Genomic DNA, 26,240 nt, shown 5'->3' on the forward strand with positions numbered 1-26,240 from the left:
TTTTCCACAAGTTTTACTTTGGTAATACCTATGCATTTCAAGTGCTAAGGTCATCACGTTATGTCGTCACACTAGAATGACTGACACTGACAATGACCTGGAGGTTGAAATGTGCAGTGCCAAAGTAAAACTGGTAGAAAGAGAGCTAGCTCCGATCCTCTCTTCACATACGCCGTTGCTCTACGATGCTTGTCCTACTCACGAACAATTTTGTTTAAAAGCTCTCGTAGGAGTATTGCAATAGAATTGCAGCAGTGGAAAATTTTAAGGCAAAACACGACAGGCACATAGCATGAACCTTTTCAAGAGATTGGACAACAATCGGGGCAATCTCAACGCCATAGGATAATAACCACATCGTAGATTTAACGGAACCACACTCGGCCCTCCATCAGCCAATGCCTCTGCCATTTTTTTTACTTTCCGAGACCCCACAGGAAAATATCAAGTAACAGGGGAACAATGGAAATGTTTTTCATCCCTACCCCATCTCACCAACTGACCTTTTTCGGTCTACCAGGTTCAATTCTCCTAGTTTCTGGGGGCCAAATGCTAGGTGAGTCACCTACTGAGCTCGAAGATATCTCGATATCTTTCAGCAATTGAATGACACACACGAGGTTCTAAAAAGAATGAGACCTAAGGCGACGTATATCTGTCAGCATATAAGTTTTTTACGCTCCAATTGATTGCCACAAAGATTTATAGTTACAACAAGGCTACTAATATTCAACATAGTGCAAACAGCACAATTTTGGAAGAAACAAGCGTAGCATAAGCGCATTCAAACGAGACGAGACAGACTAGAAACTTCAGGCAATGCAAACTGCGTATATCACATTGCTGCGCCTTCTCCCCTTCGCTTTGAAGGTAACGACGTTACATACAAGATCGGACTTGTTCTTCCCTTGCTCCTTCGCTCATAGCCTCGTTGCTTGAAATACGGAGGGGATGGAGCGCTCGCTCCTTCCCCTCAACCTCTCCTTCAGCGCTCTTCACTTATAAGCATTTCCGATTTCTTCTATTCACCATTTAGTCCAACAATGAACACACTTGCTCGAATTTTTCAAACAGCAGGTTTTGACACAAATATAGTTTTCAGTTGCAATAATCCTCATATTAGCGACTGAAGATGATTTTTGAAAAATCAGGTCCTCAGCGTAATGGAAATTACTCAGCAAGACAGGTGTTGACTATTAACCAGGTATTGTCCTTCAAAACTGCGCGCTTATGTACGTTTGATATGCTATTACTATTTACAGTATAAATGCCGCGGGATGGCCACTCGTGGCAGTAAATTTAGCGTGCCCTCCGGAGCGAAAAACCCCGTGCGATCTTTTCCATGTTCACCTCTGGGGTACCGCCGTGACGGCGCGAGTGCTTACGAGTAAGGAAAGCAAACAGGAGCATTTTAAAAACACGTCACTAAGGGAGAAACTCCCCTGCCTGCCGCTTGTTTTTGACCTATGGTTTCGCATGACTGACTCACGCTGAAAACCAAGGCCACTCAGTTCCCCTTGGATTTGCAACCGGGGAAGGATAAAAAGTTTGTGTAAGAGGCGCACCCTCATTTTCGGCTACAATTTCTGGGAAAAAAGGTGCGCCTCTTACACGCGCTTGTACGGTACTTGGTATACCAAAACTTGCATAACACTTATTGACCATTTTATGTATGTATTCTTTTCCCCACAAACATGCACTTCACACCACAAGTTTTTTGAGCAGATTCAAATTAAACAATCTTAAGTGCATTTTGAAATGCAATATATATGATAGCCTCCAAAAAATTTTACAAGAGTAGACTGTACATGGATAATTTTAACTTATGAAAGAATTATCATATCAGAAAATTTTCATTAAAATATGCCTGAAATGAAAGAGGGTGTTAATAAATAGAATTATAGATAAGCTGAGACTTCTTAATTCCATGACAAGTTGAAACTAGCTTTACAAAAATGCACTCATAGATGAAACAAGGTGTATGTTAGAATAGATATTAAAAACAACAATAGAACTACACATCAGTATGTGAATGGTAGTGACTTATTAGTTCTTACACCCAACTTAAGTCATCAGAAAGGCATAGGTAGTGAAAACCAATAATTGTAGCATACCTATATGGAATTACTCAAAAAGCTGGATGAATTCTACATTATTTACTCAACTCACCTCAGAAATTGAAGATTCATTGGCAGGCCCATTTGTTGCCGTGTGGTTCTGTGGCTGAACCTAAAATGAATTTATGTTCTAGCTTAATGGAATGCCTTTTAAATATGTACCAATGTTAGATATGACACTATACATGAAAGGCACTGAACATATTTCAAAGCCCAATAATTTGGTGTGAATCTGCAGCCTATTGGCTAAGAATATTTGTCATTAATCAGTACAAAATAATGTTGGTTAATGGTCAATTGATATGCCATTGGTGACAAAGTTCCATAGCCAATCACCTTAATCAATCATCAACCCCCTGAGACAGCAAGTATTTCTATGGAATGGGAGCAAAAGATTTAGACAAAGTACATCACAGAAACCAAAGTCATAACTATAGGCTTGGAAAATATCATTTTGGAATTCCACACAGGATAAATAATATTTGAACACTAGCTTTGTTGAAACACTGCAATATAGCTGGGTACACCCAGGATATGGGAATGGCAGGAAATACATTCATCTACATCTACATAATACCACGCAAGCCGCCTAAAAGGCGTGTGGCAGTGGGTGTTAGGATACCAGCCGTTTACAGCTTTAAAAAAATGAAGTGCTCAAATGAAGTTGGGACTAGCGTTTATTAAAGTCCTTAATGGTTCGGGGGAAAAACGAATTTCCATATCTATCTGTTCAGCAAAACATCTCTCTTAATTTCTCACTTCTATCAGACCTGGAAACATAGTGTGGCTCTAATATTATGTTCTCTGTGTCGCTCTTAAAGATATCTATTCTATAAGATAAGCCTAGCGCTCAGCCTCTGAGTAGCCAGTGGCTCCCAGCCTAATTCACTTAACATCTGGGAAACACTGTCTGTACCCCCTTAAGAGTTTTTGACAAAACGTGCAGCCTTCCTTTGTATTTTATTCAGTTCGCGCATTAAGTCTTTCTGCACCGGATCCCATACTCTTGCTGCATATTCAAGGTGTGGTCAGACGAGAGTGAAATAGCACCTTTCTTTTACTTTCTCATCCGAAAATCTTCCCACAATACGCCTGACGAATCCTAATTGGTGTTGTGTTTCGAGCCACGAGGAAATGAGCGCCTCCATCTGACTCACGAGCTCAGACTCTGTCCGTCAGAGTACAGTCTTGTTCGATGCTTCACCGTGGACGGGCTCATCCCTGCTGTTTCAACTGCTACTGGCAGTTGAAGCCAGTCCCGCTCTCATCAGAAATCAATAAGGTGGATGACCAACAAAATCATGAATGGATTACCCTTCTTTCTCTCCTATCTAACAGAGCGTACCCTCCCCTACCAGAGCTCTACAACATATACTGAGGGCAAAAATGTGCAGCTTCAACATGAAAAATTTTTAAAAGCTCACAATTCCTCAAGGGTTACATTTTAATAGCTGGCTTCCAAAAATCATGCATTTGCAGCTGCAAGAAGCATGAAAAAATGACCAGGGATCTGGAATTGAAGCTTTTTAAGACTGTACAAATCCGTATGCTACTTAAAAAACTACATCTTGTAAATAGTGTTATGCAGTTGTGGTGAGAATTAATTTCCTCAGTGGTAATCACTGCATAGGAGAGTTCCATAATAATCCAACGTGATTGCCCCCTAACATTGTCTTGTGATGTTTTCTATTCAAAAAAATAAGGGCCACTATAAATAGGACTCACAATTGTGCCATTTTGTACAATACAGCCACAGACACATGATTTTTGAAAATCGGGGCTTTAAAAGTTAAATTGCATTAAAAAAACCTCCATCATCTGACCTAATCAAATTTCAACCAAGACAACAGGGGGTTGAATAGATTGAATAGCCTACATATCCAGAAGAACAGAGTAACTGTAAATGGAGGTAAAAGTCAAACAAAACTCACATACAAATATTCAAATAAATCCTCAGAAAAGCTTACATTGACTTCTAATAAATGAATAAAAATGCAAACAAGTAATTAATTTCAAATTGGAAGTGTCCCAGTGGTAGTATTCAGTCACCTTGTAGGCTGTTAATAAGGGATGGATGGGTTCATTAAGAGGTACAGCTAATATGCACACGGGAACGAGAGAATGTCTTTCAGCTGAAAGCTAGATGCCCAAAGATGTTGATGGCAGATGGTCTGATAGAGCCAGTATGAGCACACGTTTTGGTGTCAATGATCGCACTGTCCAACCTCTTGATTGAGTAGAAATCTGCCAATCGTCGTTGGCACACACCGAACAAACTCTTAATTTTCCAGCAATGAGGTCTTCCACTCAAACCCAAAATCAAACTGCACTAAAAGAATTCGATTCATATCAAAGCGAAAGACAAGTTATGAAAAACAAAAGCTTCCCCATTCAGCCATTCTACCAATTATAATCGAGTTTAAAATTTCCAACCTCAAGAATCATTGGAACCAAGAACTCTACACATTACGGAGATGGAGTGTGAAGAGTCTCAAATTCAAATTGTGCCTCTGTTCCCAGTTAAATCCTCCAAAATTTTTGTCTGGCTATGATCTCGCTCATGATGTTAAATTTACACATTGAAGACTCATGAATCAGCACTAACCTTCAGTTTCTCGAGTTCGTCTTCTACTTCCTTAGTTTGACACTGCTCCTGATTCAAGGACGTCTGGCTCACCTTAACCAAGCTATTCACTTTCACAACCTCCTTGGATGGGTCATCATTTAATTCTTGCAACCAATTCAATTCAGTTGAAAGAAAGCTTGCGTCCTGGAACCAAAGAGGAAATTGCTTAGATGATTAAACAGATAAAAAGACAGCAGGTGAGCACTATGCACACATCCAATACCTTATACTTAGCTGTTCATTCATTAGTTTAGAGGAACACTAACCACCATTCCATCTTGACAAGGGCACATCAGAGGACATCCCTATTCGAAGGTGGATCTATGACTTAACCTCTGAAAATATCCCAATACATACCCACTTGATTCAAGACACTACACACACGCCACAATGTCTAACCGCAATAAAGACTGTTTCCCCCCTGTATTCATTTCTTTCCATTAGTACACAGCCGTAGTGAGTTCATTAAGAGCTTTGGTCCATACTTCTGGCCGTTTCCAGACTACTTTAGAGTAAAATTACTACATAACCTTGAAACAGTTGCTAACATTGGTCATGACTTCTCAAATCACATTTGGCATGATGTGACCCATTATACCACATTAAATGTGAGTTAGAATCCAAAAATAGCTTTGCAAAGAAAACAAGGGATGTTCTCATACATACAAAAATCCAAAGCAATTCTTTGAGTATGAGATAGTAACAACTTCCTTGCATTAATCAGCAATTTGCTTGTTACATTTAATCTTTCTTGCTTGCCAAACTTTCCCTCAAGTAAATTAAACCAATAGGCATCTCAATAAGCAACCCCTGGAAATAAGTTCCATTCAGGCAGGGAACGCAGTGAATGATTGCTTATATGCATTTCCTTTTGTAAGATCATTCTCGTGTAAGAATAATATTTTTCAATCAACAATGTTGCGTTGCGTTGGGCTGTGGGGGTATATTGTACGTTGTTTAGGGTTCATTGCAACTTTCCATTTTCAATTTCCCTGACAGTCTGAATTTTTCAAATTTCCCAGACTTTATATTATGTATGTCAAGGCACAATTACATGGGGATTTTATGGAAAAATGAAGCAAAGTTTACTGTGAAATAAAGTCAAGTAGTGCCAAGTACATATGTGCTGCCCACTGGCACCCAGCCAAGACAGCAACAACACGCCCAACTCCACAACACTCCAAACATTTAACTTCATATTTTACCTATATGATGAGCCTCTGGAGTTTTACCCTGACCAATATGTACCCCATTAGTTGAATCAAAAAACATTATTAATGTCACAAAAATAATTAGATGAAGGGTAATAACAGAAAGAATATTTGTATGCTGTAATTGCAACTGACGATGATGCACAGCAATGAAACAGGTCGATATTAAAATCATTTATGACATTTTTACAAGGTTTTTTGATTCAACATGAAGCAATTTCACCTCAAGTCACGCCTCAAACCATAAATTTTACCACATTTAGCAGTGAGAGAGATTTCATCCATGTTCACACAGTTATTATTGCTTAAATAATTAAGGTTTTCACTTGACTCTCCCTTGTAAGTAATCCAACAGGAATATGGCCATTGCCGTGGTAATAAATATTTACTTCTGAATTTGCAAATGAGAATAAGCAGTGGTATATCAGTGACAATCTTCTCCTTCCCATGTTAGTCCATCAGAAAAGGAAGATTTCCATGACTTCACATAATCATTTGTCCACTTACACTGTGCACAGCCCAATTTTCTAGCACTGATTTTACCTTTTATTACTTCTTTGAGAGTATACAAGTCTAAAAACCAATAGATAAACTGTTTGATCATGGGGTATTGATGTATTACTGGTGCCTTCAGCGGAATCACCTGAACCACTCCAGCTGAAGATGCCAACCCCCCCAAATTTTATCAGACAGCTTGGAAATTCCTGAATTATATATTTTTTCCCAGCACCAATGACATATTCACCTTTCATGAGCTCCTATTTTACAGTTTAAAGGGTCTGCATAAAAAGATTAAGGTGAGGAAAGTCCCATGCAATTCCGTGGTAAGCAGAAGGGGGTTGTAAACATACTGGAGGGGGCACCACTGGTTCCGGGCGTTGAGCGCAGTGTGCCAGGAATGGTTCTGGGTGCTTGGGTAGGATAGCCTACTTTGACCAATATATCGATAATCCCATAAGAGTCAACGCTAACTATTTCGAGAAATATTTGGCCATGATCGTTACTATGTTAAAATAAACTATCTCAGACGACACAGTAAACCTTCTATCATTACAGGAAGGCTTTGAGAAAATATGCCTCAAATGTTTTTTCCCAAGGAAAAATCGTAAATCACCACGGTTCGGCTGTTCAACTGGCTTAGTCGAAAATAACATTTTACAAGTGTAAAATATCCATTCCTTTGAACTTCTACTGGCAATTAATAAGATTACAGCCAAAGGAAATTTTGCAATAGCGGACTGGACGCAATAATAGTACGATAGTATGTTCACAACGATATATTATCACCACGATATGACTATGTGGGCAGTTTAATATGCACAGTAGTATGACGAACCATCGGAAAACTCTGACGACAATCAAGAAGTAATTGTTGCATTTTCATTTTATAAATCAGAGGCGATATAAGAAATAGAATACTTGATTTTATACGTACACTGTTTGAGAGTAAGTCTGAGAATTGTCAAACCAAGATGGTGGCATTCTGACTACCCTTAACACTCGAATACAGCGCCTCCATTGTATTCCTAGGCTAAGCACAGAAAGGCCAATACAAATGGTTGCGAGTAAAATACGTAGCTAAAGGAAAAGCTATGCAAGAGAGAGGTCGAGAATAATGCTCATTTTTCATCTCTTAAGTCATGCACTATAAATAGAAATTAACAATGGACTCGACAATGGCACAACGGACTTTTCAGAAGAGATTTCCATTCAAATCCAATTAGTCAACCATGGAACCATGAGCGTTGGTCACATTTGGGGGTAGATGGACCCTGATATCCTAAATTACTTACCTCCAAAGACATAATTGTACTGAGCACTCAGGACTGTGAATTTATTGATCAAAGCATCCTGCCACCTAGCAATATTCCCAGCTTCTGAACAGATTCATTCAATGAATTGAATAATTCTATGAATAAGTCTAATTAAATTAAAATTTATTTACCTCACCATTTCACTTAAATACCTCCTCATCATTTTTCACAACACACACAAATTATACGCGAATATATCACTTTTTCAAGACTTACCTCACAATACTACCGATCTCTTGAATGAAAGTCCAAGTTTTTCAAATAATTTTCAACGGCTAAATTTAAGCTTCAATACTATGGGATGCTACAGGTAAATAAAGCCATGCTCAACATTCAGATTAAAGCAATATTGCAGAAAGAAATGCAAATGAACTCGCACCATTCACTCTCCACACGCTGATTTATTGGGCTCTCAAAACAATCAGAATCAAATTTAACTCACAAAAATATATGATCATTCAAAAATCAACAATTTGTCCGACAAAAACATTTACAAAAATTAAACTATACACTGTGATGAAACAGTGATAAATAAATGCCTCAGCATTGCAGCCAATTCATCATACTTCCCATTGTCTAGGAAATTTTGGCCCATTCTTACTCCTGTTATCAAACGTAGTGAATTTGATAAATAAGGTTAGTGCTGCCATTCATGCCAAAGTAAAAATCATGCTGGTTAGTATCCAACTACAGGCGCCAGTCAAGGGAAAATGGCGGTTGCACTTGCGGCTTCACTGAAACCTAGATAAAACAGAAAAAAATCTAGCACCAAAGCACAACTGAAATTTTTAAAATTAATTGAAATTGAAATTTAAAATTGAATATGTACATAACAACGTGAGCAGCTTGATAACGGAGTAACTTTAGTGAACAAAATCAAAGCTAATGCTCCATAATTTCAAATTATACAATTTATGCAAAAAAATGTGGCCTTTAGAAATGATACTTTAAAGCAATTTTCATAATGAAATTGTTGATTAGATCCTTCAATGGGATAGTCTATAGAGATTTCAAATACATGCATTCAAATTGGCACCTTGAGCTAACCTGAAGGAGGATACCTAAAATCTTCTACTGAAGAAAAAGCCATAATTAAAGTGCTTGGGTACAGAGCATTAGCAAAACTTGAACGTAGCACAATGATTATAACGTAGCATTGTGTATATACTTCTAAATGCCATTGCTTGCACGTGGAACTTAGCAATGAAGTTCTTTTTGTAATGGGACTGGGACTGAAGTTTGTAATTTCGTAAAAACGTTTCCTTTGCTACAGGTAGGATTAGCCTTTTCGTCAGAATCAACGATTTTCTATGTAAAAATGAGAACTTCATCATAAGGTTTTTCGTATTAACAAGATTCTACTGTAATAACCTTCCAAAACTTCTTTAGAGGGTTGAACTTTATACAGAAATTTATATTATCCAATATGTTTTTCATACACCACCAGTGAAACTTCTTAGCCAGGAAAACTAATTTAGCAGGAATTTATAATCCAGGGAAAATTAGCATACAACTTATGGGCTTCAATTTGGGACTTGAAAATCAAACTTCTTCGAGGGGAAAACCTCTTACCAGGGAAGCTCTTCTTTGGGTTCTACTGTACATGCATACAAAGATCTGATCTCACATATCATTTGCTTCACTTGAGATAAGAATAATTCGAACACGGTTTAATTAACCAAAGCAAGAGAGGTATGAAGGCTGTCTTTCATGCCTTAATATAAAATAATCTACCCTATAATTGTATGTATAATTTACTGTTTGCCACCACCATACTTTCAAGCCATAAAAAACTTCTCCAATGAAAAAAAATGGACTAAAACTCAGGGTAGTAAAAAGGGCAAAAAACATGCAAGTAGAACTTGGAAAATAAATGCTAAGTCAACACATTCAGGGCGGAGCATGTCAATTGACGTGGTCCCATCGAACGTCATCCGTACGTGAGTAATGTCTACTTCCAAGTCTTCTGATCGTGTGTATGGCCTTCAGCAAGCTTCCTTCTGTCGAACCATGCGCACCGTTTGTAAAAAGCAGTATCTGAACGGATGTTATGGTGCGCAAACCTCCATCTATTTTTCTCTCTTAATTTTACGGCCAATTATGATGACTTTAATGAAAAATCGGGTCAGCATTGAATGTGTTAAAGCCAAAATATTCTGAGTAACTCGAAGAAGAGGACATATTAAGTCGTGATTGCAGGCCAAAAACTTATAGATCAAGACATTCGTGGTTCTAACATCCACCCTATGGAACATCAATAGAACAAATAAACAACTTCCGTAAAAAATTTCTTAATGCTTAGTGGAGATACTTTCAGATAACAAAGTGTGACTTCCAATGCACTTCTGCTAGAACGCACATTGGTATTATATATATCTACTTCTTTCACAACATTAGCTTTAAATGAATATATAAAAAGTATATACAGAAACTGATTGACTTTCATGGTGTAATTTCCCATGGTCCTTAACATAACAACTTTACGATACAGTAGCTCTGGATTTTATTTTTGCTTAAATGCCCAAATATTTCAAATTTTGGGATTTCCCAGCATTGAACTTATTCGTGATTCCTAAACAAATTTTTTTAAATTCTTCACCTCCAGCAAGAGAAATTAACCAGTTTGCCATGAATGCCGGTCACTACTTAAAGCTTCCAGTCCTAACTATGACCTAAAAATAAAATTATGCTACCATTTAACACATTCTCTACAGTACCAATTTATTATACTTTGGTGATGAGCTCTTTTTTTTTTGCTTATTTGGCTGACGCCAATTGGCATCAGACAGCTCCATGATCAGCACCAGCATGATGCCAACTGGCATCAGCCATAGTGAATGTGTTCATAGTAGGGATGGACGGATCCAGGATTCCTTATAAATATTTCTCGGGTTTCTAGCCGAGTGAGACTATTTTGTTCTAACGTTTCGACGGAACACTCTTCCATCGTCCTCAGAGAATGAATGAACATTCATTCTCTGAGGACGATGGAAGAGTGTTCCGTCGAAACGTTAGAACAAAATAGTCTCACTCGGCTAGAAACCCGAGAAATATTTATAAGAAATATTCGCCGAGAAAAAACAAGATCATGGATCCAGGATTTTTTTCAGATCCTAGATTTTAGGAGCCAGATCTTTCGGATCGGATATTTTCGGATTCAAATGCATTTTCAAATTCCTGATGCTGAGATTCCCCTGATGATTGTTCAATCTCTTGGGAAGAGTCACACTATGTGCCAGTCGTATTTTGCCTTTTTCATTTTCCACGGCTGAAATTCTCCCACGTAACCTGTGTGAGAGCTTTTAAACAAAACAGTTGATGAGTAGGACAAGAATCCCATGCGACGGCGCATTCCAAGATATAATCGGAACTCTTTCCACCCTTATTCACTGAAGCTATTATTTAAAATTTTGGATCCAGATCCGATGTCTTCCGCGACTTTGGTTCCAATGTATCCGATGAAGGGCAATATCCACGGATATTTGGATCTGAGGTATATGATCCGACCATCCCTAGTTCATAGGCTAAGAACAAGTTGATGACGAAATCCCCATTAAGGATGACAATATGGACAAACCTCGAAGTTGATGTTTCCATGGCAACGGTCAGCGAGCTCCTTATATTTGGTGTAAAGTAGCTTCATTTGCTGATCTTTTTTATCCAGTTGATTGAACCAGCAATGCTCCTGCTCCTCCACTCTCTTCTGCAAGTCGCTCAGCATGGATTCCTAATGACAACACAAAGAACAACAGGGTTCGTATGCATTACCAGTTTCAATTAACTTTTTCCTCTATCTCTAAACAAAACAAAAAATACACTTTCTCTTGAAATATAAAATAAAATTAGAAATTAAACTAATGAGAACTATACTGAAAGACCATAACCTATGCACAATCACTTTTTGGTACAACCCAACGGAGCCTAAGTCCACAAGGCTGACAATCACTCCACGTCACCACTCAGGGACTCCGTGCCCCATCACGCTGGAAGACTTAGCAGAGACACTGATTGAGCCGCAGACGGTGCCCAAAGTTGAGCCAATAAAGCCTTAGGGGAGCAATAGCCCCTTGGATACAGCGCTCTCACGTCAGGTCGCACCTCACTATCAAACCTGGTAAGGCTCCCTTTTGTTCACATGTAAGGTGTCACACTATATAACACCTTAAATAGGAGGATTGCTCACTGCAACCATCATTGTGCCATGGTACATAAAATGCTCATTTTGCTGCTTTATGATACCAAAATCCAATGAAAGTTTCAGACAATACAATTAAATTCCCCAGACTCTGCACTACCAGACCACCAAGTTTCCATTAACATGTCCAGGCAAAGCTGTTTCCAAAATACCTTGTAATGCATGTTTGGCTAAATTAGACGTAAGTAGTGCCTTTGACCAGATTCAGATTCGTGTCAACCACTGGCTGTTCTACATCATAAAATACAAAGGTAAAAGTTATGCATTCACCCAATTTCCACTGGGCCATTCGTTGTCACTGGCAATCTTGCAAAGGTGGGTGGTAGACTGCAAAAAATTTGTATGCAATAAATTTAATGTTATGATAATATACTATTTAGATGAACGGCTAATGTAATTGTGCTGAGAAATGTTGTGTTTATTCTATCATTGAATATTTACTCTGTGAATTCAATGCACAAGAAAATGTTTCCAAATCTGTGACTATTCCCACAAACACCAAGAAGTGTTATGTAATAGATACATGTGATCAGTCAGTCCAATCGACAGTGGCTTCAAGAAAAAGAGTCCACTCCATCACCCTGATCATTATCCCACACCAGTTGATATTGCCAAAGCCACTGGCTACACACTCGGTGACCTGGTGGCTGGTCCCTTGTGGGTGTGTTACATTGGGATACAATGAATGTGTCCCACATTCTTTATATCCCAAATGTTTTCCAATAGTGGTCAGTGCTACAGGAAAGTGAAACATTCAATTGAAAATTGTCCCTCCTTCGTGCAACACAAGTGATTACAGTTTACACCGACTCGACGCTAACGCAAGATGGTGTCGTCACACAAGACTGAAACATTTCTCTATCATTCCCCATTCCTGATCTAAGCTTGATAAATGCAGCAGAGCGTTTAAAGGACTGCAGCTAATGTTCGACCCCTTCTCTTCAAATTACGCAATATTTGTGTGTCCACAGACAACTCTACTGCATACTATTCTCTTGAAAATGGGAAGGAATTTTTGTACTTAATCCTGCGTTAATATCGATGTACATGCAAATTTTAATAAAAATTGATCAGTCACACTCGGTGACCTGGTGGCTGGTCCCGACCACCACCATCCTCCATGACGAAACCTCTTGGGCCGTGCCTCCCACATAATTATGTATATGCAGGTATACATTGGCTGCATGTGTATATACAGGCGGGATCAGTGCAGCTCATGAGTCAGCTGTCATTCTGTGTCAGTGCAAAATTGGGTTTGGACTAGCAACCACCAGTCACTTTTTTGAGAACTCCTCAGCAGTTCTTCAGTATTGAGATAGTGTGACAAGATCTCTGAGACTATCAAGTCAAGAGCTGAGATGATGCCAACATTTCAAAGGCCAATCTGGCCTTAGTCTTCAGGACAGATGCCCTGATAACCCTGAAGACAATGGCAGAGTCAGACATCGAAATGTTGGCAGCATTCAAGCTCCTGAACCAGGGGCAGTCCTGTGAGTTTTTCACACGGTCTATTTGCTGGAAAAGGAGCCAATCCTTCTCCTTCCTTACAGAAAATGTTAATGAACATGTTGGTTAATTGTGCCAGGTCACAGCCCACATCCAAAGGACACTCGTACAGTCCAGCCAGCGACAGTAGTCCGATGACAGTTCTGAAGGAGGGGCGGAGAACCCTGTGCCAGCACGGTTTGCAGCCAATTGCTGTCCTCCAAACACACCTCACCTAGCCATACAACGTTGTCGCATGCATATGAAGCACTGAATCAAGCCCTCTCTTCAAATTACCAAAACTAGGGATTCTTCCTTTGTGTTCTTCATGCTCGTCATCCCTTCTGGCTCCTTTCTTGAGCTTTCTTGCCCCCTGACCCTTTTGCCTCTCATCGGACAACTCTCAGCGGCCGGACTGTAGTCCCTTGAACTTTACAATGGCACATATTCTACAATCGCTTCATGTCTCAGTATGCACGTGCATAGAATTTTCCTAACTTTGAACAGACCAGAGACAGCTCAGGCAAGTATAATGAGAGGAGGAAAGTTAGATATAAATGGACTGAAAAAGTCATGGATAGAATTGCTTACTTCTCCAAACAAACCTTTTCAACCTATCTCAGAGCATTGAGTGAAAGCCACCTGGGAGTGCTACCCAGCTGGTGCCAAGATGGTGGAACACACGGAATAAAATTGCATGCCAATGCCTCTGATCATAAGTGGAGGGCCGAGTGGCGAATGTGAATTTTTTGGCCATGTGGAATTTAGAAGTGAAATTGCATTTAATACATCGTAAAATAATCCTTAGTGAAACATTTTGCAATAAAGATATCATGCTCCTAACTGGAGCCCATTTTCAGACATTGTTATAGGAAGGTTTTTCCCCGTGTATAGAAAGGGCCAGGGACCTTGGCTGTGATTTTGCTGTGTGGATATTTCCATAGAAGTTCCCTACATGGAGGTTTGCTGCATAAAAGCCCAACACACAGAAAGAATTAGGTTATCATTATGTTAAAAATGAGGAAACATTCCGTAGATATCCAAAGCACAACCATTCTAATGCATATGCCATGTATGCATAATACACATTAGATCCACAGAGGAAAAATCATTTTCCCAGACCAAGATCCACGAAAATATTACATACATATTTTCACTCCAAATGACCTTCATCTTTTTACATGATAGCTAAGATATGGTATTCAAGGGCATAACTTACCGTTTTCTCAATAACTTTCACATAATGGGCTGCTGTTAACTCAAGGGACTGGATTTTCTTCAGATGATCCTCACACTCTGAAGGCCTGTCAGTGTTTATGCTCGTCCTAAGGCATTCATTGGCACAGGTCTCAAATTTCTTCACCCATTCCGCATGTGACTAAAAAATGAATAGAATGTCAATGAAGATGTATAAATGAAAGTATTTCAAGCTACCAACATGAAACATGAGGGCCGTTTTACAAGATAAATGATCATGAAAATCATTCACCACATCAAACGGAAAATTTGGCAAAATTTTCTGTCATTCCTATGATCATGTGATTAACATTAGAGTAGGTTCTAACTTTGTAACAAGACCCATCTTAGCCAACTGAAACATTCTTACACTTCCTGGAGTACAAATCATGTACTCCGCAACAAAACTTGTTGAAGTGCATCATTCATGCAACTTCCATGGATATGATACTCGTGTATTAAGATATCTTCATGGAAACAATGTTAGGACTTAGGGAATAGAACTTAAGAGCTATTCAGCAAACACCCCCATTGAATGAAAAACAATCAATAACTGTGTCTATTAAAAAAAATACATACTTGATGTTTCCTTCACAAGATATTTATACTCTGAAAATGAATATAAGGCAACCTCGATAAAATGAGACCCCATGGCACTGAAATAAACACTTGCTATAGCGAACTGTCGCTTTACTGGAGGTGGAGAAACCCATTGTCAACATTTATTTAGGAACAGAATTGGTGAGGCGATGGAAACAGTTCTATCCGATAAACGTAAGCATAAGTACAGGTGAAAGGCATTGTTTGTGTTGCATCACTAAATGTCCTTACCTTCATAACAAAAAAGCCATTCAATTTATTGGCGCCAAACTGAATAAAAATCATGCAAAGCATTATCAACATACTCAACATTATCCCAATACACAACCGACAAAGTCATTTTTCTATGTATGTTGTGCATTTACATGATCATTCTATTATTTTTTTATTTTCCACTGAAAATTCAAACCATCACTGATGAAACTGTACTGCAGTTACTTAAGGCCTCAAATACTTCCATTGGAGTATGTTTATTGTTCCTGTACGTTTCGGGGAAGTTACGTGAAATAACATATTGCATTTGTTTCTGCAGACGAAAACAATGGAAGGTGGAGGAGCGATCCTGCCTTGGAAGACTTTTTCCATCATCCAATGTAATATCTTCACTATCGACATTAAAAGTCTGCCAAGCATGCATAATGATGTGATTAAAATTGCTGTTGTCTCAAAAAAAAAGTTCCTTTTTGAGTGTTACGCCCATGACGTCATTGAAATAATATACCAAGCGTATCCACAGCACTGCAATAAAAATGATTTGAATTGAAATTGGTAATACAAGAAAAGATATCAACTTGATGTTATTTCATGAAAAATATAATAGTCTAGATTTGTGCTTAAGTTTATAGGATAGAAATGTCCCCGTTGCTACACCAATCCTGTTCTCATATAAGGATTGACAATAGATTTATTGGCTATTATTTGCTCCGCCTCTGGTAAAGCGACAATGTGCTATAGCGAGTGTTTATTTGAGCACCGTGGGAGCTCGTTTTATCAAGGTTACGCTGTACATGTCCAAAGGATGTCATTTCAGTGAAGTGAATCATGAACAAGATGAGAACTCACCAATGTCTCCTCTACATTCACTTCTGGGAATAATCTCTGAAGCAAACACCTCACTGCTGACTGCTCTTCTTTGATCACTCTTTGGCTGTCCTCCTGCAACAACAGGTAAGAGAGAAGAATTAAAGAAATGACTTATGTGACTAAAAAAATAAAGCAATGAGCTAAAACAACTTATTTCAGAAGTACATGGAAATAATCATTGGGTACTTAACCAATATTTTATAGGTAACATGGACAAAGTTTGGTATAGTATACACTAATTTTTCTCTCCCAAATCTATCAAAAGGTAAACCTTCCAATATGATTTATACAATACAAGAGGGCCAAAAACGTTTTTAGTAAATAATAAATTACTTTTTTTTCAGCCATGCCTAATTTTCTTTTTCTGCTTTTTATACATTTTTTGGGTCATGTAAAAAGTTACTCCTTTTTGCCTTCAGATACTTATGTGGGCCTTTAAGAAAACACTAAAAGGTGGTTTAAATGTGTATATACAATGATTTATTCTATTTGGTCCTAAGAGGGAAAGTATAGGCACATATTTAAAAGACAAAGCTTCATTAATATAAAATAAAATTGACTGAATATCAAACAAATGTCAGTCTTTTTCGCTATGATTAAGTACTCCATCCTCCAGCAGATATCACCAATAGATGACAAGAAATGCACTTTGAACCTCACCAGTTTCCTTAGCTCAGCTCTAAGTTAGCCACAATCAAAACTAATATTATAAAGCAGTGCACATTTTCACAAGGCAAACATGTTTCTCCCTTCTCTACAGATTTTATCACACTACTAAGTACAGTTATTGACCTAAGAGACGAAAGTTATTGCATGGGGCATAAGTACAAAAATAATGCAAGATAAGATATTTTTCATGAGTAAGTGTCCTTTCAATATGATTTATACAATAGAATGTAATGAGTAAGTGTCCTCCCTTCTTTTCCAGCATGCAATAGAAATTACTTTAACATGAAGGAAAAGTTGAAAAGCATAGGGAAAACTACAAACCTGAGAAAAAAAAGGATTTAAAGTTAACATAAAATGTAAACTACACCACTTCCAGTTAGTTCTTATAATTAAAAATTACACCAGCATAAGTTTCACATTACATACTTCAATATGTTTATGTTTATAAGACCAGAGTGGCACAGTTGAAATGTGAAAGCACATATACGCATTTGCAATTTAGAGAGCTATATCAAGACTAAGACCTTTAAATAAATTAATTTCAGAAACAGAGATTCACAATTCCATATTTGTTCATATACTTATGATGGATTCTTTTAAATCTTACATAGCATACTTTCATCTTGAAAGATATCATGACACCACCATGCACACTTCATCTATTTTCTATCAGAAAATATAAACCATGAGGATTGAGAGATAATGGGATTGCTGAGGTAAAGTTAATGAAAAATGGCTTGAAATAAAATGTTTTGCCATAACCTTAGTATGTATTCTTTTAACGAGGGCTCTTGATGGTAAACCCAGTACCAAAATAAAAACAGTAGCACCACAAGCAAAAATAATCCAAATTAAGCATCAATAACAATTACCAGAAGGCATCTAATGGGTACTGAAAAGTGAGTAAAAAAAACCTAAAGCTAGCTGGGAGGCAAGGAACAAACAGAGCCCTATCTGGATCTTAAAAAATAGACATTCATTTTGTCACAAGAGCTACCGACAGGAGGAATTGCATGCCGAAGAAATATATTTATTGGCACACAATAAATATTCATACATCCATGCATATGCTAAAAGAACCTTGCAAATCGTTCATAAAAAATTGATAAGAAGCCAATTCAAAGTTAAGTAAAAGTCACAATTTACAGAAATTGATTTGACTGCACATAATTTAAGACTCACATTTCCACTAAATACCCTGAGAAATGTATGTACCTTCTGGGGTAATGATTACTGATGCGTGAGAAATGAGGTTCCGACTATGATAAAATATTACGTTGATTAATAGAGGCAACAGACTGACTTACAAATACACAATGATAGAAAGAAGGGAAGAAATGGAACTTAATCTGCTCCTCTTAACTCACACCAAATGAAAATTTGAAATTTATTAATACATAGATCACTGCATTACTTCATCACTAACCCTCTTACTGCCAGGCCATTTCAGGTGGGATTTGCTAAGACTGCCTAGGCTATTTTCTCGAATTTGCAAGACTTCAGATTTTAAGTTATTGTAAGTATTTCATTGAATGCATCTAGATTTTTCCCAATGCTACAGATATATTTAAAGCACAGAACCATAAATAGGTTATGAGACAGTGGCCAGTGAAACGACTGCAATCACGAAATAAAATGAGTCAAAATAGGCAGGCCAATACATATATCAGGCCATGGCACAACTAGCAAGGGCTGATTTATCGGCCTGCTGGTAGTAAAAAGGTTGAATTAAAAACAGGAATAGATTACTGACCTAGAACTGAAACATAGAGGAACTGACCCATCCCTAATGAAGATACACTTTTGTATGTTCCGCAAGAGTTTTTAATACCGACCCAGGTTTCGGCAGTACACACTGTCATTATCAAGGTGAATATACAAAACACCTTGATAATGACAGTGTGTACTGCCGAAACCTGGGTCGGTATTAAAAACTCTTGTGGAACATACAAAAGTGTATCTTCATTATGTTTCCTGTCAACAAGTTCCACCAAATATCGCCTTCCAACCTTAAGCTGATGACCCATCCCTATCACAAAATAATCAAGACATCACCACAATAGCACGAAAGATTTTATTTATAAAGGGACGGCTTCCACATGGACATTCTGTGGATTCATATCTGAATGGGCAGGCAGGACTTGAAAAACAACAGCAAATGAAGGTTGAGTCCTTCAAATTCACTTTCACTCATCTTCTCTCAAACAATTACTTACAAAAGGTTACATAACTCCCTATTACAGAAGAATATCAATATATGTTTCTTCCCTCAATGAATGACTGCTTTTGGGATAAAAATTTCCTCAAAGACGAATATAAGTGTAGGTATGATCTTAATTACAATTTGAAATTTATTCACACATGCCTAAACATACTCTGCAAGGAAAGAGACGAGCAAATAGGGAATACCATAATTTGGTTTTCAAACATTCTGAAACAAATAGATATTTACAAAAGATTGAAAATAAGGTTTTGGCCGCCCAAAATGTTCATGTTTGAGTGCCCAGAATATAGCGCAAATTATACATCAACAAAAGAACCATGCTAGTTTAATGGTAATACAGTGCATTGCATCAGAAGCAAAACTTACAATCGCTACACTTTGGGAGTTTTTCAAGTGGGCTTTCAGGGAATTTTCAGTTGCAGTCAAGGCTTCCATTGCTTTCCAATTCTTTTGTCGCAACTCCTAGACCATTGGAGAAAAAATATTATTTCAATTTATCACTATGTCACAGTGAGTACATGCTGTCCCAAAGCAAAAATCAATGTGTACAAATAGAAACATAGTATATTAAGAGAAAACATGCACCAATTCCATTCAAATTAAAATCTAATATGTATTGAATAAATTTTGGGAAGGTTTTGAGTCTAAAGGCATAAGCATGGAGTCATGCTAACCTATTTTAACTTACTTTACAAACTATTTATCTAATAATAAAAATAATCCACTCCAGGGAAAAGAACACATAAAAAATATGTACCACTAAATTATATATTCACATTTAATGTACAAGAAAACACTAAAACTTAGACGCAATACATGCTTTTCGTTAAAAATCTCTGGATATAATGCACTGTTTGTATGCTTCCATAAGCATATTATCATTATATGTAGCTTAGAACTAGACTTCTCCTGAAGTGAGACAAAGGAATAATGAGCCCCTACATGGTAGAGAATAACCAGTCAAAAAGAAAAATTAAATGGAAGTATGTGAGAGAACATTCATCTTCAGTGAGCTAATGAGAGAAGGTATCAGGTATTTTCAATTCAGAAAGAAGATTTTTAACCTTTTTAATTGAAAAATTGAAAATTTCTTGACCAGAAGCAAATGTACATATTGTGATGAAGCAAAAGCAAAGTATCATTGGGTGCATTCAGCTACATTTAGCTCAGTGATCAGTTGACCATGATGTCGTGATCACTTAGTGAGAGCGTACCTAACGCAACAGAATGCAGAATGACTCCCACTAGCTGTCCTCCCATTTGCACCGCGGTGATCAGCAGTGATCACTGTGTTTCTATTCCCACACCTCTGGTGACTGCTCAGTGCCACTACGTCACTGAGCTCAGTCCAATGGCATCAGAATGCTCATTTGCTTAGTTAGCAAACGTGAGCCTTCAGAGCAGCTGAATGCACCCAGTAAGACGAGCTTCATCAATTCCACACATCGGCAACTAGTCCATTCACAGAGGAAGATTGAGCAGGACAAAATCCCAGAATTAAATGGAGAAGCAAAAGAATATTCACAAAGAAGTTAGTCAATTGTACAACATAAGATTGAAATATAACATAAATTTGATTACATTTTTAAAAAAATGCAGACATGTAAAAGTAAAAACATTATTTTTACCATCAGGATTAGTACATATTACTGTGGACTGTAGTATGCACAAAGAAGCACATTAAAAATAAAGATTATAGCGATAAAAATAATAATGACTAATGATCCTTTAATATGAAGAAATGCTGAGCAAATAATGATAGTTTCCAACTGAACTATTTTAGTGAATGCATACATAGTTTTTCTTTATTTTAAGAAACGATAGTCTTTACCGCCACTAAGTCTGGTTGATTTTACAAATGCCACTGAAAGAAATCCTAATAAAAACCAACATTAGAATGCATAAAGAGACCATATACAATTATAATAGAGATGTGCGAGTAGTACTTTTTGATCTCAAGTCGAGAGTTGAGTTGAAAACTATTCGCGAGTATCGAGTCCAGTCGAGTACGGTAATTTCTGAACCAGGCAATGCAACAATGTATGCTTCAACACAAGGGCGTACCCAGGATCAAAACTAGAGAGGGGCAAGCAAAAGCAAAATGTTGTAAGGTAACACAATGAGGTTAAAGAAAAGGTTCAAGAAAAGTACATATAACTAGGGACATGCAAAAGTCGCAAATGCGATAACGTGAATTTTAACGCGAATTCCGGGATTTTCCCGTGAAATACGCGATTTCCGGGGTTTTCCCGCGAATACGCGAATTTCGTGTTAATTGCGATTTTCTCCAATTCATGGGCGATTTTCACTAACTCAGACGCGATTTTCACCATTTTTTTCTTCTGCTCATGCTCCTCCCACGAAATTATTTTTCGAGACGTACATTTAAGCCGTAATTTTTTCACTGCATTGGCCGCTTTCCGACGCGACGAATTTCCATGGGCCGCCGTTCACGGCACAGCGCCGTGAATGTCTCGTTTGAAAGTGGCCTGAATTTCACGGAACCGTGCCGTGAACGGCGGCCGGCGAAAAGTCGTCGCGTTTGAAAGTAGCCTCAAGGCAGCACCATGTGTATTTCACGGCATAAACGGCGCACCACCGGGCCGGATTGAGCCTTGCCTTGCTGACCGTCAACAACGCCGTGCCGTCAACTGCGCGATTCGACTCGCTTGAAGACATGCATTGAGACCAATGGTTATTTGAAAGCACAGTGCCGTGCCGTTGACGACGGCCGGAGCAAAGCAAAAGTCTGAAAGCGGCAAAAAGTGGCTGTGCGCCGTCTATTCCGTGAAATACACACGGAGCTACATTGTGGCAGCTTTGTGCCAAAACGACTTATCGCCGGCCGCCGTTCCCTGCACAGCGCCGTAAAATTCAGGCCACTTTCCGACAAGACGACTCTCTGGATTTCACGGCGCTGTGGAGGGAACGGCGGCCCGCGGAAATTAGTCGCGTCTGTGAGCGGCCAATGCCGTGAAAAAATTACGGCTTAAATTTACGCATCGAAAAACAATTTCATGCAGAGCAGAAGGAAAAAACGATGAAATTCGCGTCTGAGTTGGTGAAAATCGCCCATGAATTGGAGAAAATTCATGGTTTCCACAAAGAAACACCCTCGAGGAAATAAGGCGACTTGTTTGTCCGGAGGATGTCTAAACCGAATTCACGATGTCTACAAAGTAGCAAAAATGCCATGGGAATCTGATGGTTGACTTAATAAAATTACTGGAGGGTTCAAACTATCCAAATACTCACATTCTATAAAGAGTTAACCCTTTCGCTAATAATGACGAAAATATGCGGCAGGACGTTTCTTGACCCGAGAGACGAATGGCGAAAATTTTCGTCTGAGATTTTCCTACGCAGGCCTAATGCCGAAAATACGTTTCCTTGCTCTCCTCCTTTTATGAAATTCGTGGGTTCGCAAAGTCTTAGTTTCGGGACCCAACACAGGCCAACACCATGGACTGGCAAAATCTGTAACTTCCGAAATCCGGAAGCATGAACCTAGACCCTCGTCTCTTATTACCCCTCTTTGTGGCAAGGGACCGCAGTCATACAATTGTTCATTCAGTTAGTTTGCGAAATAAATATATGGTTCTTTCTCAAAAAATATAAACGAAGAATTGAATTCTTTGTCTTTTGGCAGCGTTTACAAATTTTTAAACGAAATTCTACCATAAATATTAACTTATATCTCGATTTCAGTATAAAATCAACATGGAAATTGTTAAGGCATTAAATTCGTTAATGCTGACGGTAGAGCTTCATTCAAAATTTTAAAATTCTCAGAATAAATCGAGGAATTCAATTGAAAGTCTGCAATTTACGTGCAAGCAACAATCATCCATATAGCTATCCACATAAACAAAGCATGAGTTGAGAGCGAACCAATGCTGCTGGTAGGGTTGTAAACCACGAAAGGAGGGAGACCAACTACTCTCAGAGTCCAAGATAATGCAAAATGCCCACTAGGAAGGATCAGAAAAGGTTGGTGTTGAGAGTGTTTGATTATCTGCAAGACCTTTCAACAGATGTCCAACATAAATGCTCCATACAGAGGGGACCGAAGAGTCTCATGGAGCGCAGTCCCGCATTCATGTTAAGGAGAGTACTCCACCATTTAGAAAGAGTTAAGGAAGTTAAAAATGAGCCTCGAGAAAATTCATAAAGAGTACTTTTTTTTTTTAGATAAAACCACTTATTACATCTGCAAAACATGAAAACCTCTAAAGCAGCTGCTGTAAAGTCAATACCTATGCAGATGGCTGAAAAAGTGTCAACCAAACTTAGTTCTCTTATGGTAGAAGACCTAATCAGAAAAATAGGTATTTGAAAAGATCTCAGTTTTTGATCCCCAAGAAGTTCCGTCTACAGACATGAACCCTGACTTAAAAACAAAAAATTCATGGCCTGGAATCAATGGAGACAGAGAAGTTGATGTTGGGGTTGGGAGAATTACAGAAACTACTACAAAAGCAAAATTACCGCCGTTCAGTGGATGTAATTAAAGCAATCCAGGAGCTCAAATGTCTGAGACATCGTTTGCATCTAAGTGCCTTTAAGCAATTTGGATCCCTTCTGCAAACATGGACTGAGAAAGATTTCATTCCTGCTATAGCACTGTGTTAACAGATAAGAGAACAAATGTAAAAGATGACAACTTGATCACAATAGCAATATTTCATTTGAAATTACAGACATTTAAAAGTAATTTCTCTCTATGTAAGCTAGATACATGTATACGCGAAGGATAAATATGTAAAATAGGTTAATTCAGTCAATACTCCATGTACATTATTGCTTTAATTATTCCCGATCAGTAATATCCAAAATTAGGGCAATGGGTGGGCCACTGGAAGGATGGCTCTCAATCAGCATAAATTACTTTGCCATTAAAATAACACCGATTTCAGGGCAAAATAACATCGCTTTTGTAGAAAAATAACACCACTTTTGGCTATAAAATAACCCCACCTTTTGCATGTCCCTACATATAACAGCTCTTTACTAATGTCGCTTTCACCAAGTTACGCCTCAAACAATCAATCAAGCTCTTTACTAGTTTTTAACATTATTTTTTCAGAAAAAATATTTTTATTTTAATTGCATGTTTTAAACTGAAATTATTTTTCTTGGATTTAAAGAAAATTTGTGAAAAAATTTTTTTGAGCTAAATTTGCTTTTGCTTCAAGGGGGTGGGGGCCCCTGGATATACCCATACTCCAACATATTCCCCTAATAAATTTTCCATTCAGAATGCCAAGATGTGAAAAGGAAAAGATAATGAGGAATGTTGATGGTAACTGTGTCAGAATTAGGAGAAGAATGAAAATTAATGTGTCTTAAACAGTTCCAGAAGCACAATTGAAACGAATTAACCTCTAGTAATACATCAACAATTTAATTAATTTATGTATCCAAACTGCTAGGAAAAGCCCCGTGTAAATTCATTTACATAATTATAATAAATATTTCAAACTAAACAAATCTCGTAATATTTGATCCGTTCAAATTCTCATGCATATAAGTCAATTGTTCTACCTGATTAGGTAGCAGGTTTTGACGTCTACGTGTTATAGTATTACTGCCAGCAGAAAATCATCTTTCACTACACACCTGTGAGGCTTGACCTTTCCTGCACAAATTGCAAAATTAGGGAATTTTGGCAATTATTAATAAAAATCATATTTTTTTATAAATGTGATATGAAAACGATTTTTATGGATCTTGAATCTTCACAGAATTTAGCTGAATAAAAAGAACAAACTACAGAACATATCTTCAGCTTGGTAAACCAAAAAATTTAGTTACATTTTTTTCATAGAAATCTTAACAATTTTCACGTATTTTCTCGGCATTTGAGTAAAGAAAGTTTGAGTAGGGTATAAAAGTATGGAATAAGAAAATAAGAGTGAAGAAGTGCACCACTCCAATTACTCCAAATATGCCGCCAGGTCAGAAGACAGTTGACTGCTGCAGCTGACGAAAATGCATTCGGCACCCACATCAACTACAGCATTGGTTGACTGCTACATATACAGCTAGCTAAAACTCCCACGTCAAGGTATTACGACAACTTATAGACTATAATAACGATATTATTACATGATGTTGCCTCCCGTCATCACTCGACTCGACTACTCGATTCATTTACGAGTACTTGCACATCCCTAGGTCATGAACAACAATCATACAAAGGAGATGAAATAGTATGGATGATAAATATTAACCAAGGTGGCTCCACTCAACCCAGCAGTCTATCACTAGGTGGAGAAGGCCCAATAGTCGACCTAGAAAGGGTTGTCCCATGGCTAGAGGAAGGGTTGAAAGAGGAGTGGGGGGACTGAATGTAAGATTTTCAGGTTGTCCATCAAGTGAAGAAGAGAATCATGAAAGAGAAAACCTAGAGAAAGCATATTTTAAAGATAAATTAGATAGATATCAGTTAAGATGGTTGTATAAAATGGAAAAGGAGAAACAAATATGGTGCAGAATCACGAAGACAACATAAAGGTGGCCAGGGCAAACACTGACTCTTAACAAATGCGTAAGGGTCACTGGAAGGAAGAGAGACCAAAAAGGTAATTACACTGGATAAGAAACAGGAGAGAGAGACCAACAATGAAGGGAACGATGGAATTAGCAGGAAAAAGCGTACAAATGGCTACAGTCAGCATATGGGTTACAGGGTCATAATCTTCAGAGAATCAGTTACATATTTTTTACGGTGTTGCAGTGATATTTCCTACTTCGCAGATACGTTCTTCAACCAGCAAAAACATTTGCAAAAATGCAAAATTATACTACAATAAAAATTACAGGAGAGGTCATTAGTGGGTTAAGGGCTAGATGGAAACAAGGCACAAAGATGTGAGACGTGAATAAAACCACATAATCAGTACAATGGAAAAGAAAGGGAATTAAAATTAACAGCAGGAAAAATGATTCGGTCAAAAAATAGAATGGAATCTCCATTC

General features: G+C 37.9%; 1 protein-coding gene across 7 annotated transcripts in view; it reads right to left on the reverse strand.

The window, feature by feature from the left end:
- Positions 1 to 26,240, reverse strand: part of LOC124168345 (ribosome-binding protein 1) — a 76,829-nt gene that overhangs the window by 7,415 nt on the left and 43,174 nt on the right. For 5 of the 7 annotated variants that reach the window (XM_046546533.1, XM_046546536.1, XM_046546532.1 and 2 more), the window contains exons 11-16: positions 19,627 to 19,722; positions 16,347 to 16,439; positions 14,668 to 14,826; positions 11,346 to 11,495; positions 4,723 to 4,887; positions 2,170 to 2,229 (exon numbers count right to left, since the gene is read on the reverse strand). In XM_046546533.1, the coding sequence (XP_046402489.1) occupies positions 2,170 to 2,229; positions 4,723 to 4,887; positions 11,346 to 11,495; positions 14,668 to 14,826; positions 16,347 to 16,439; positions 19,627 to 19,722 (723 nt within the window). Of the gene's footprint in view, positions 1 to 2,169; positions 2,230 to 4,722; positions 4,888 to 8,149; positions 8,510 to 11,345; positions 11,496 to 14,667; positions 14,827 to 16,346; positions 16,440 to 19,626; positions 19,723 to 26,240 lie in introns of those variants that run through there. The other 2 variants (XM_046546535.1, XM_046546539.1) reach the window with 2 other exon arrangements.

Source organism: Ischnura elegans, chromosome 11 (assembly GCF_921293095.1).
Source record: "Ischnura elegans chromosome 11, ioIscEleg1.1, whole genome shotgun sequence".
Classification (NCBI taxonomy): Eukaryota; Metazoa; Arthropoda; class Insecta; order Odonata; family Coenagrionidae; genus Ischnura; species Ischnura elegans.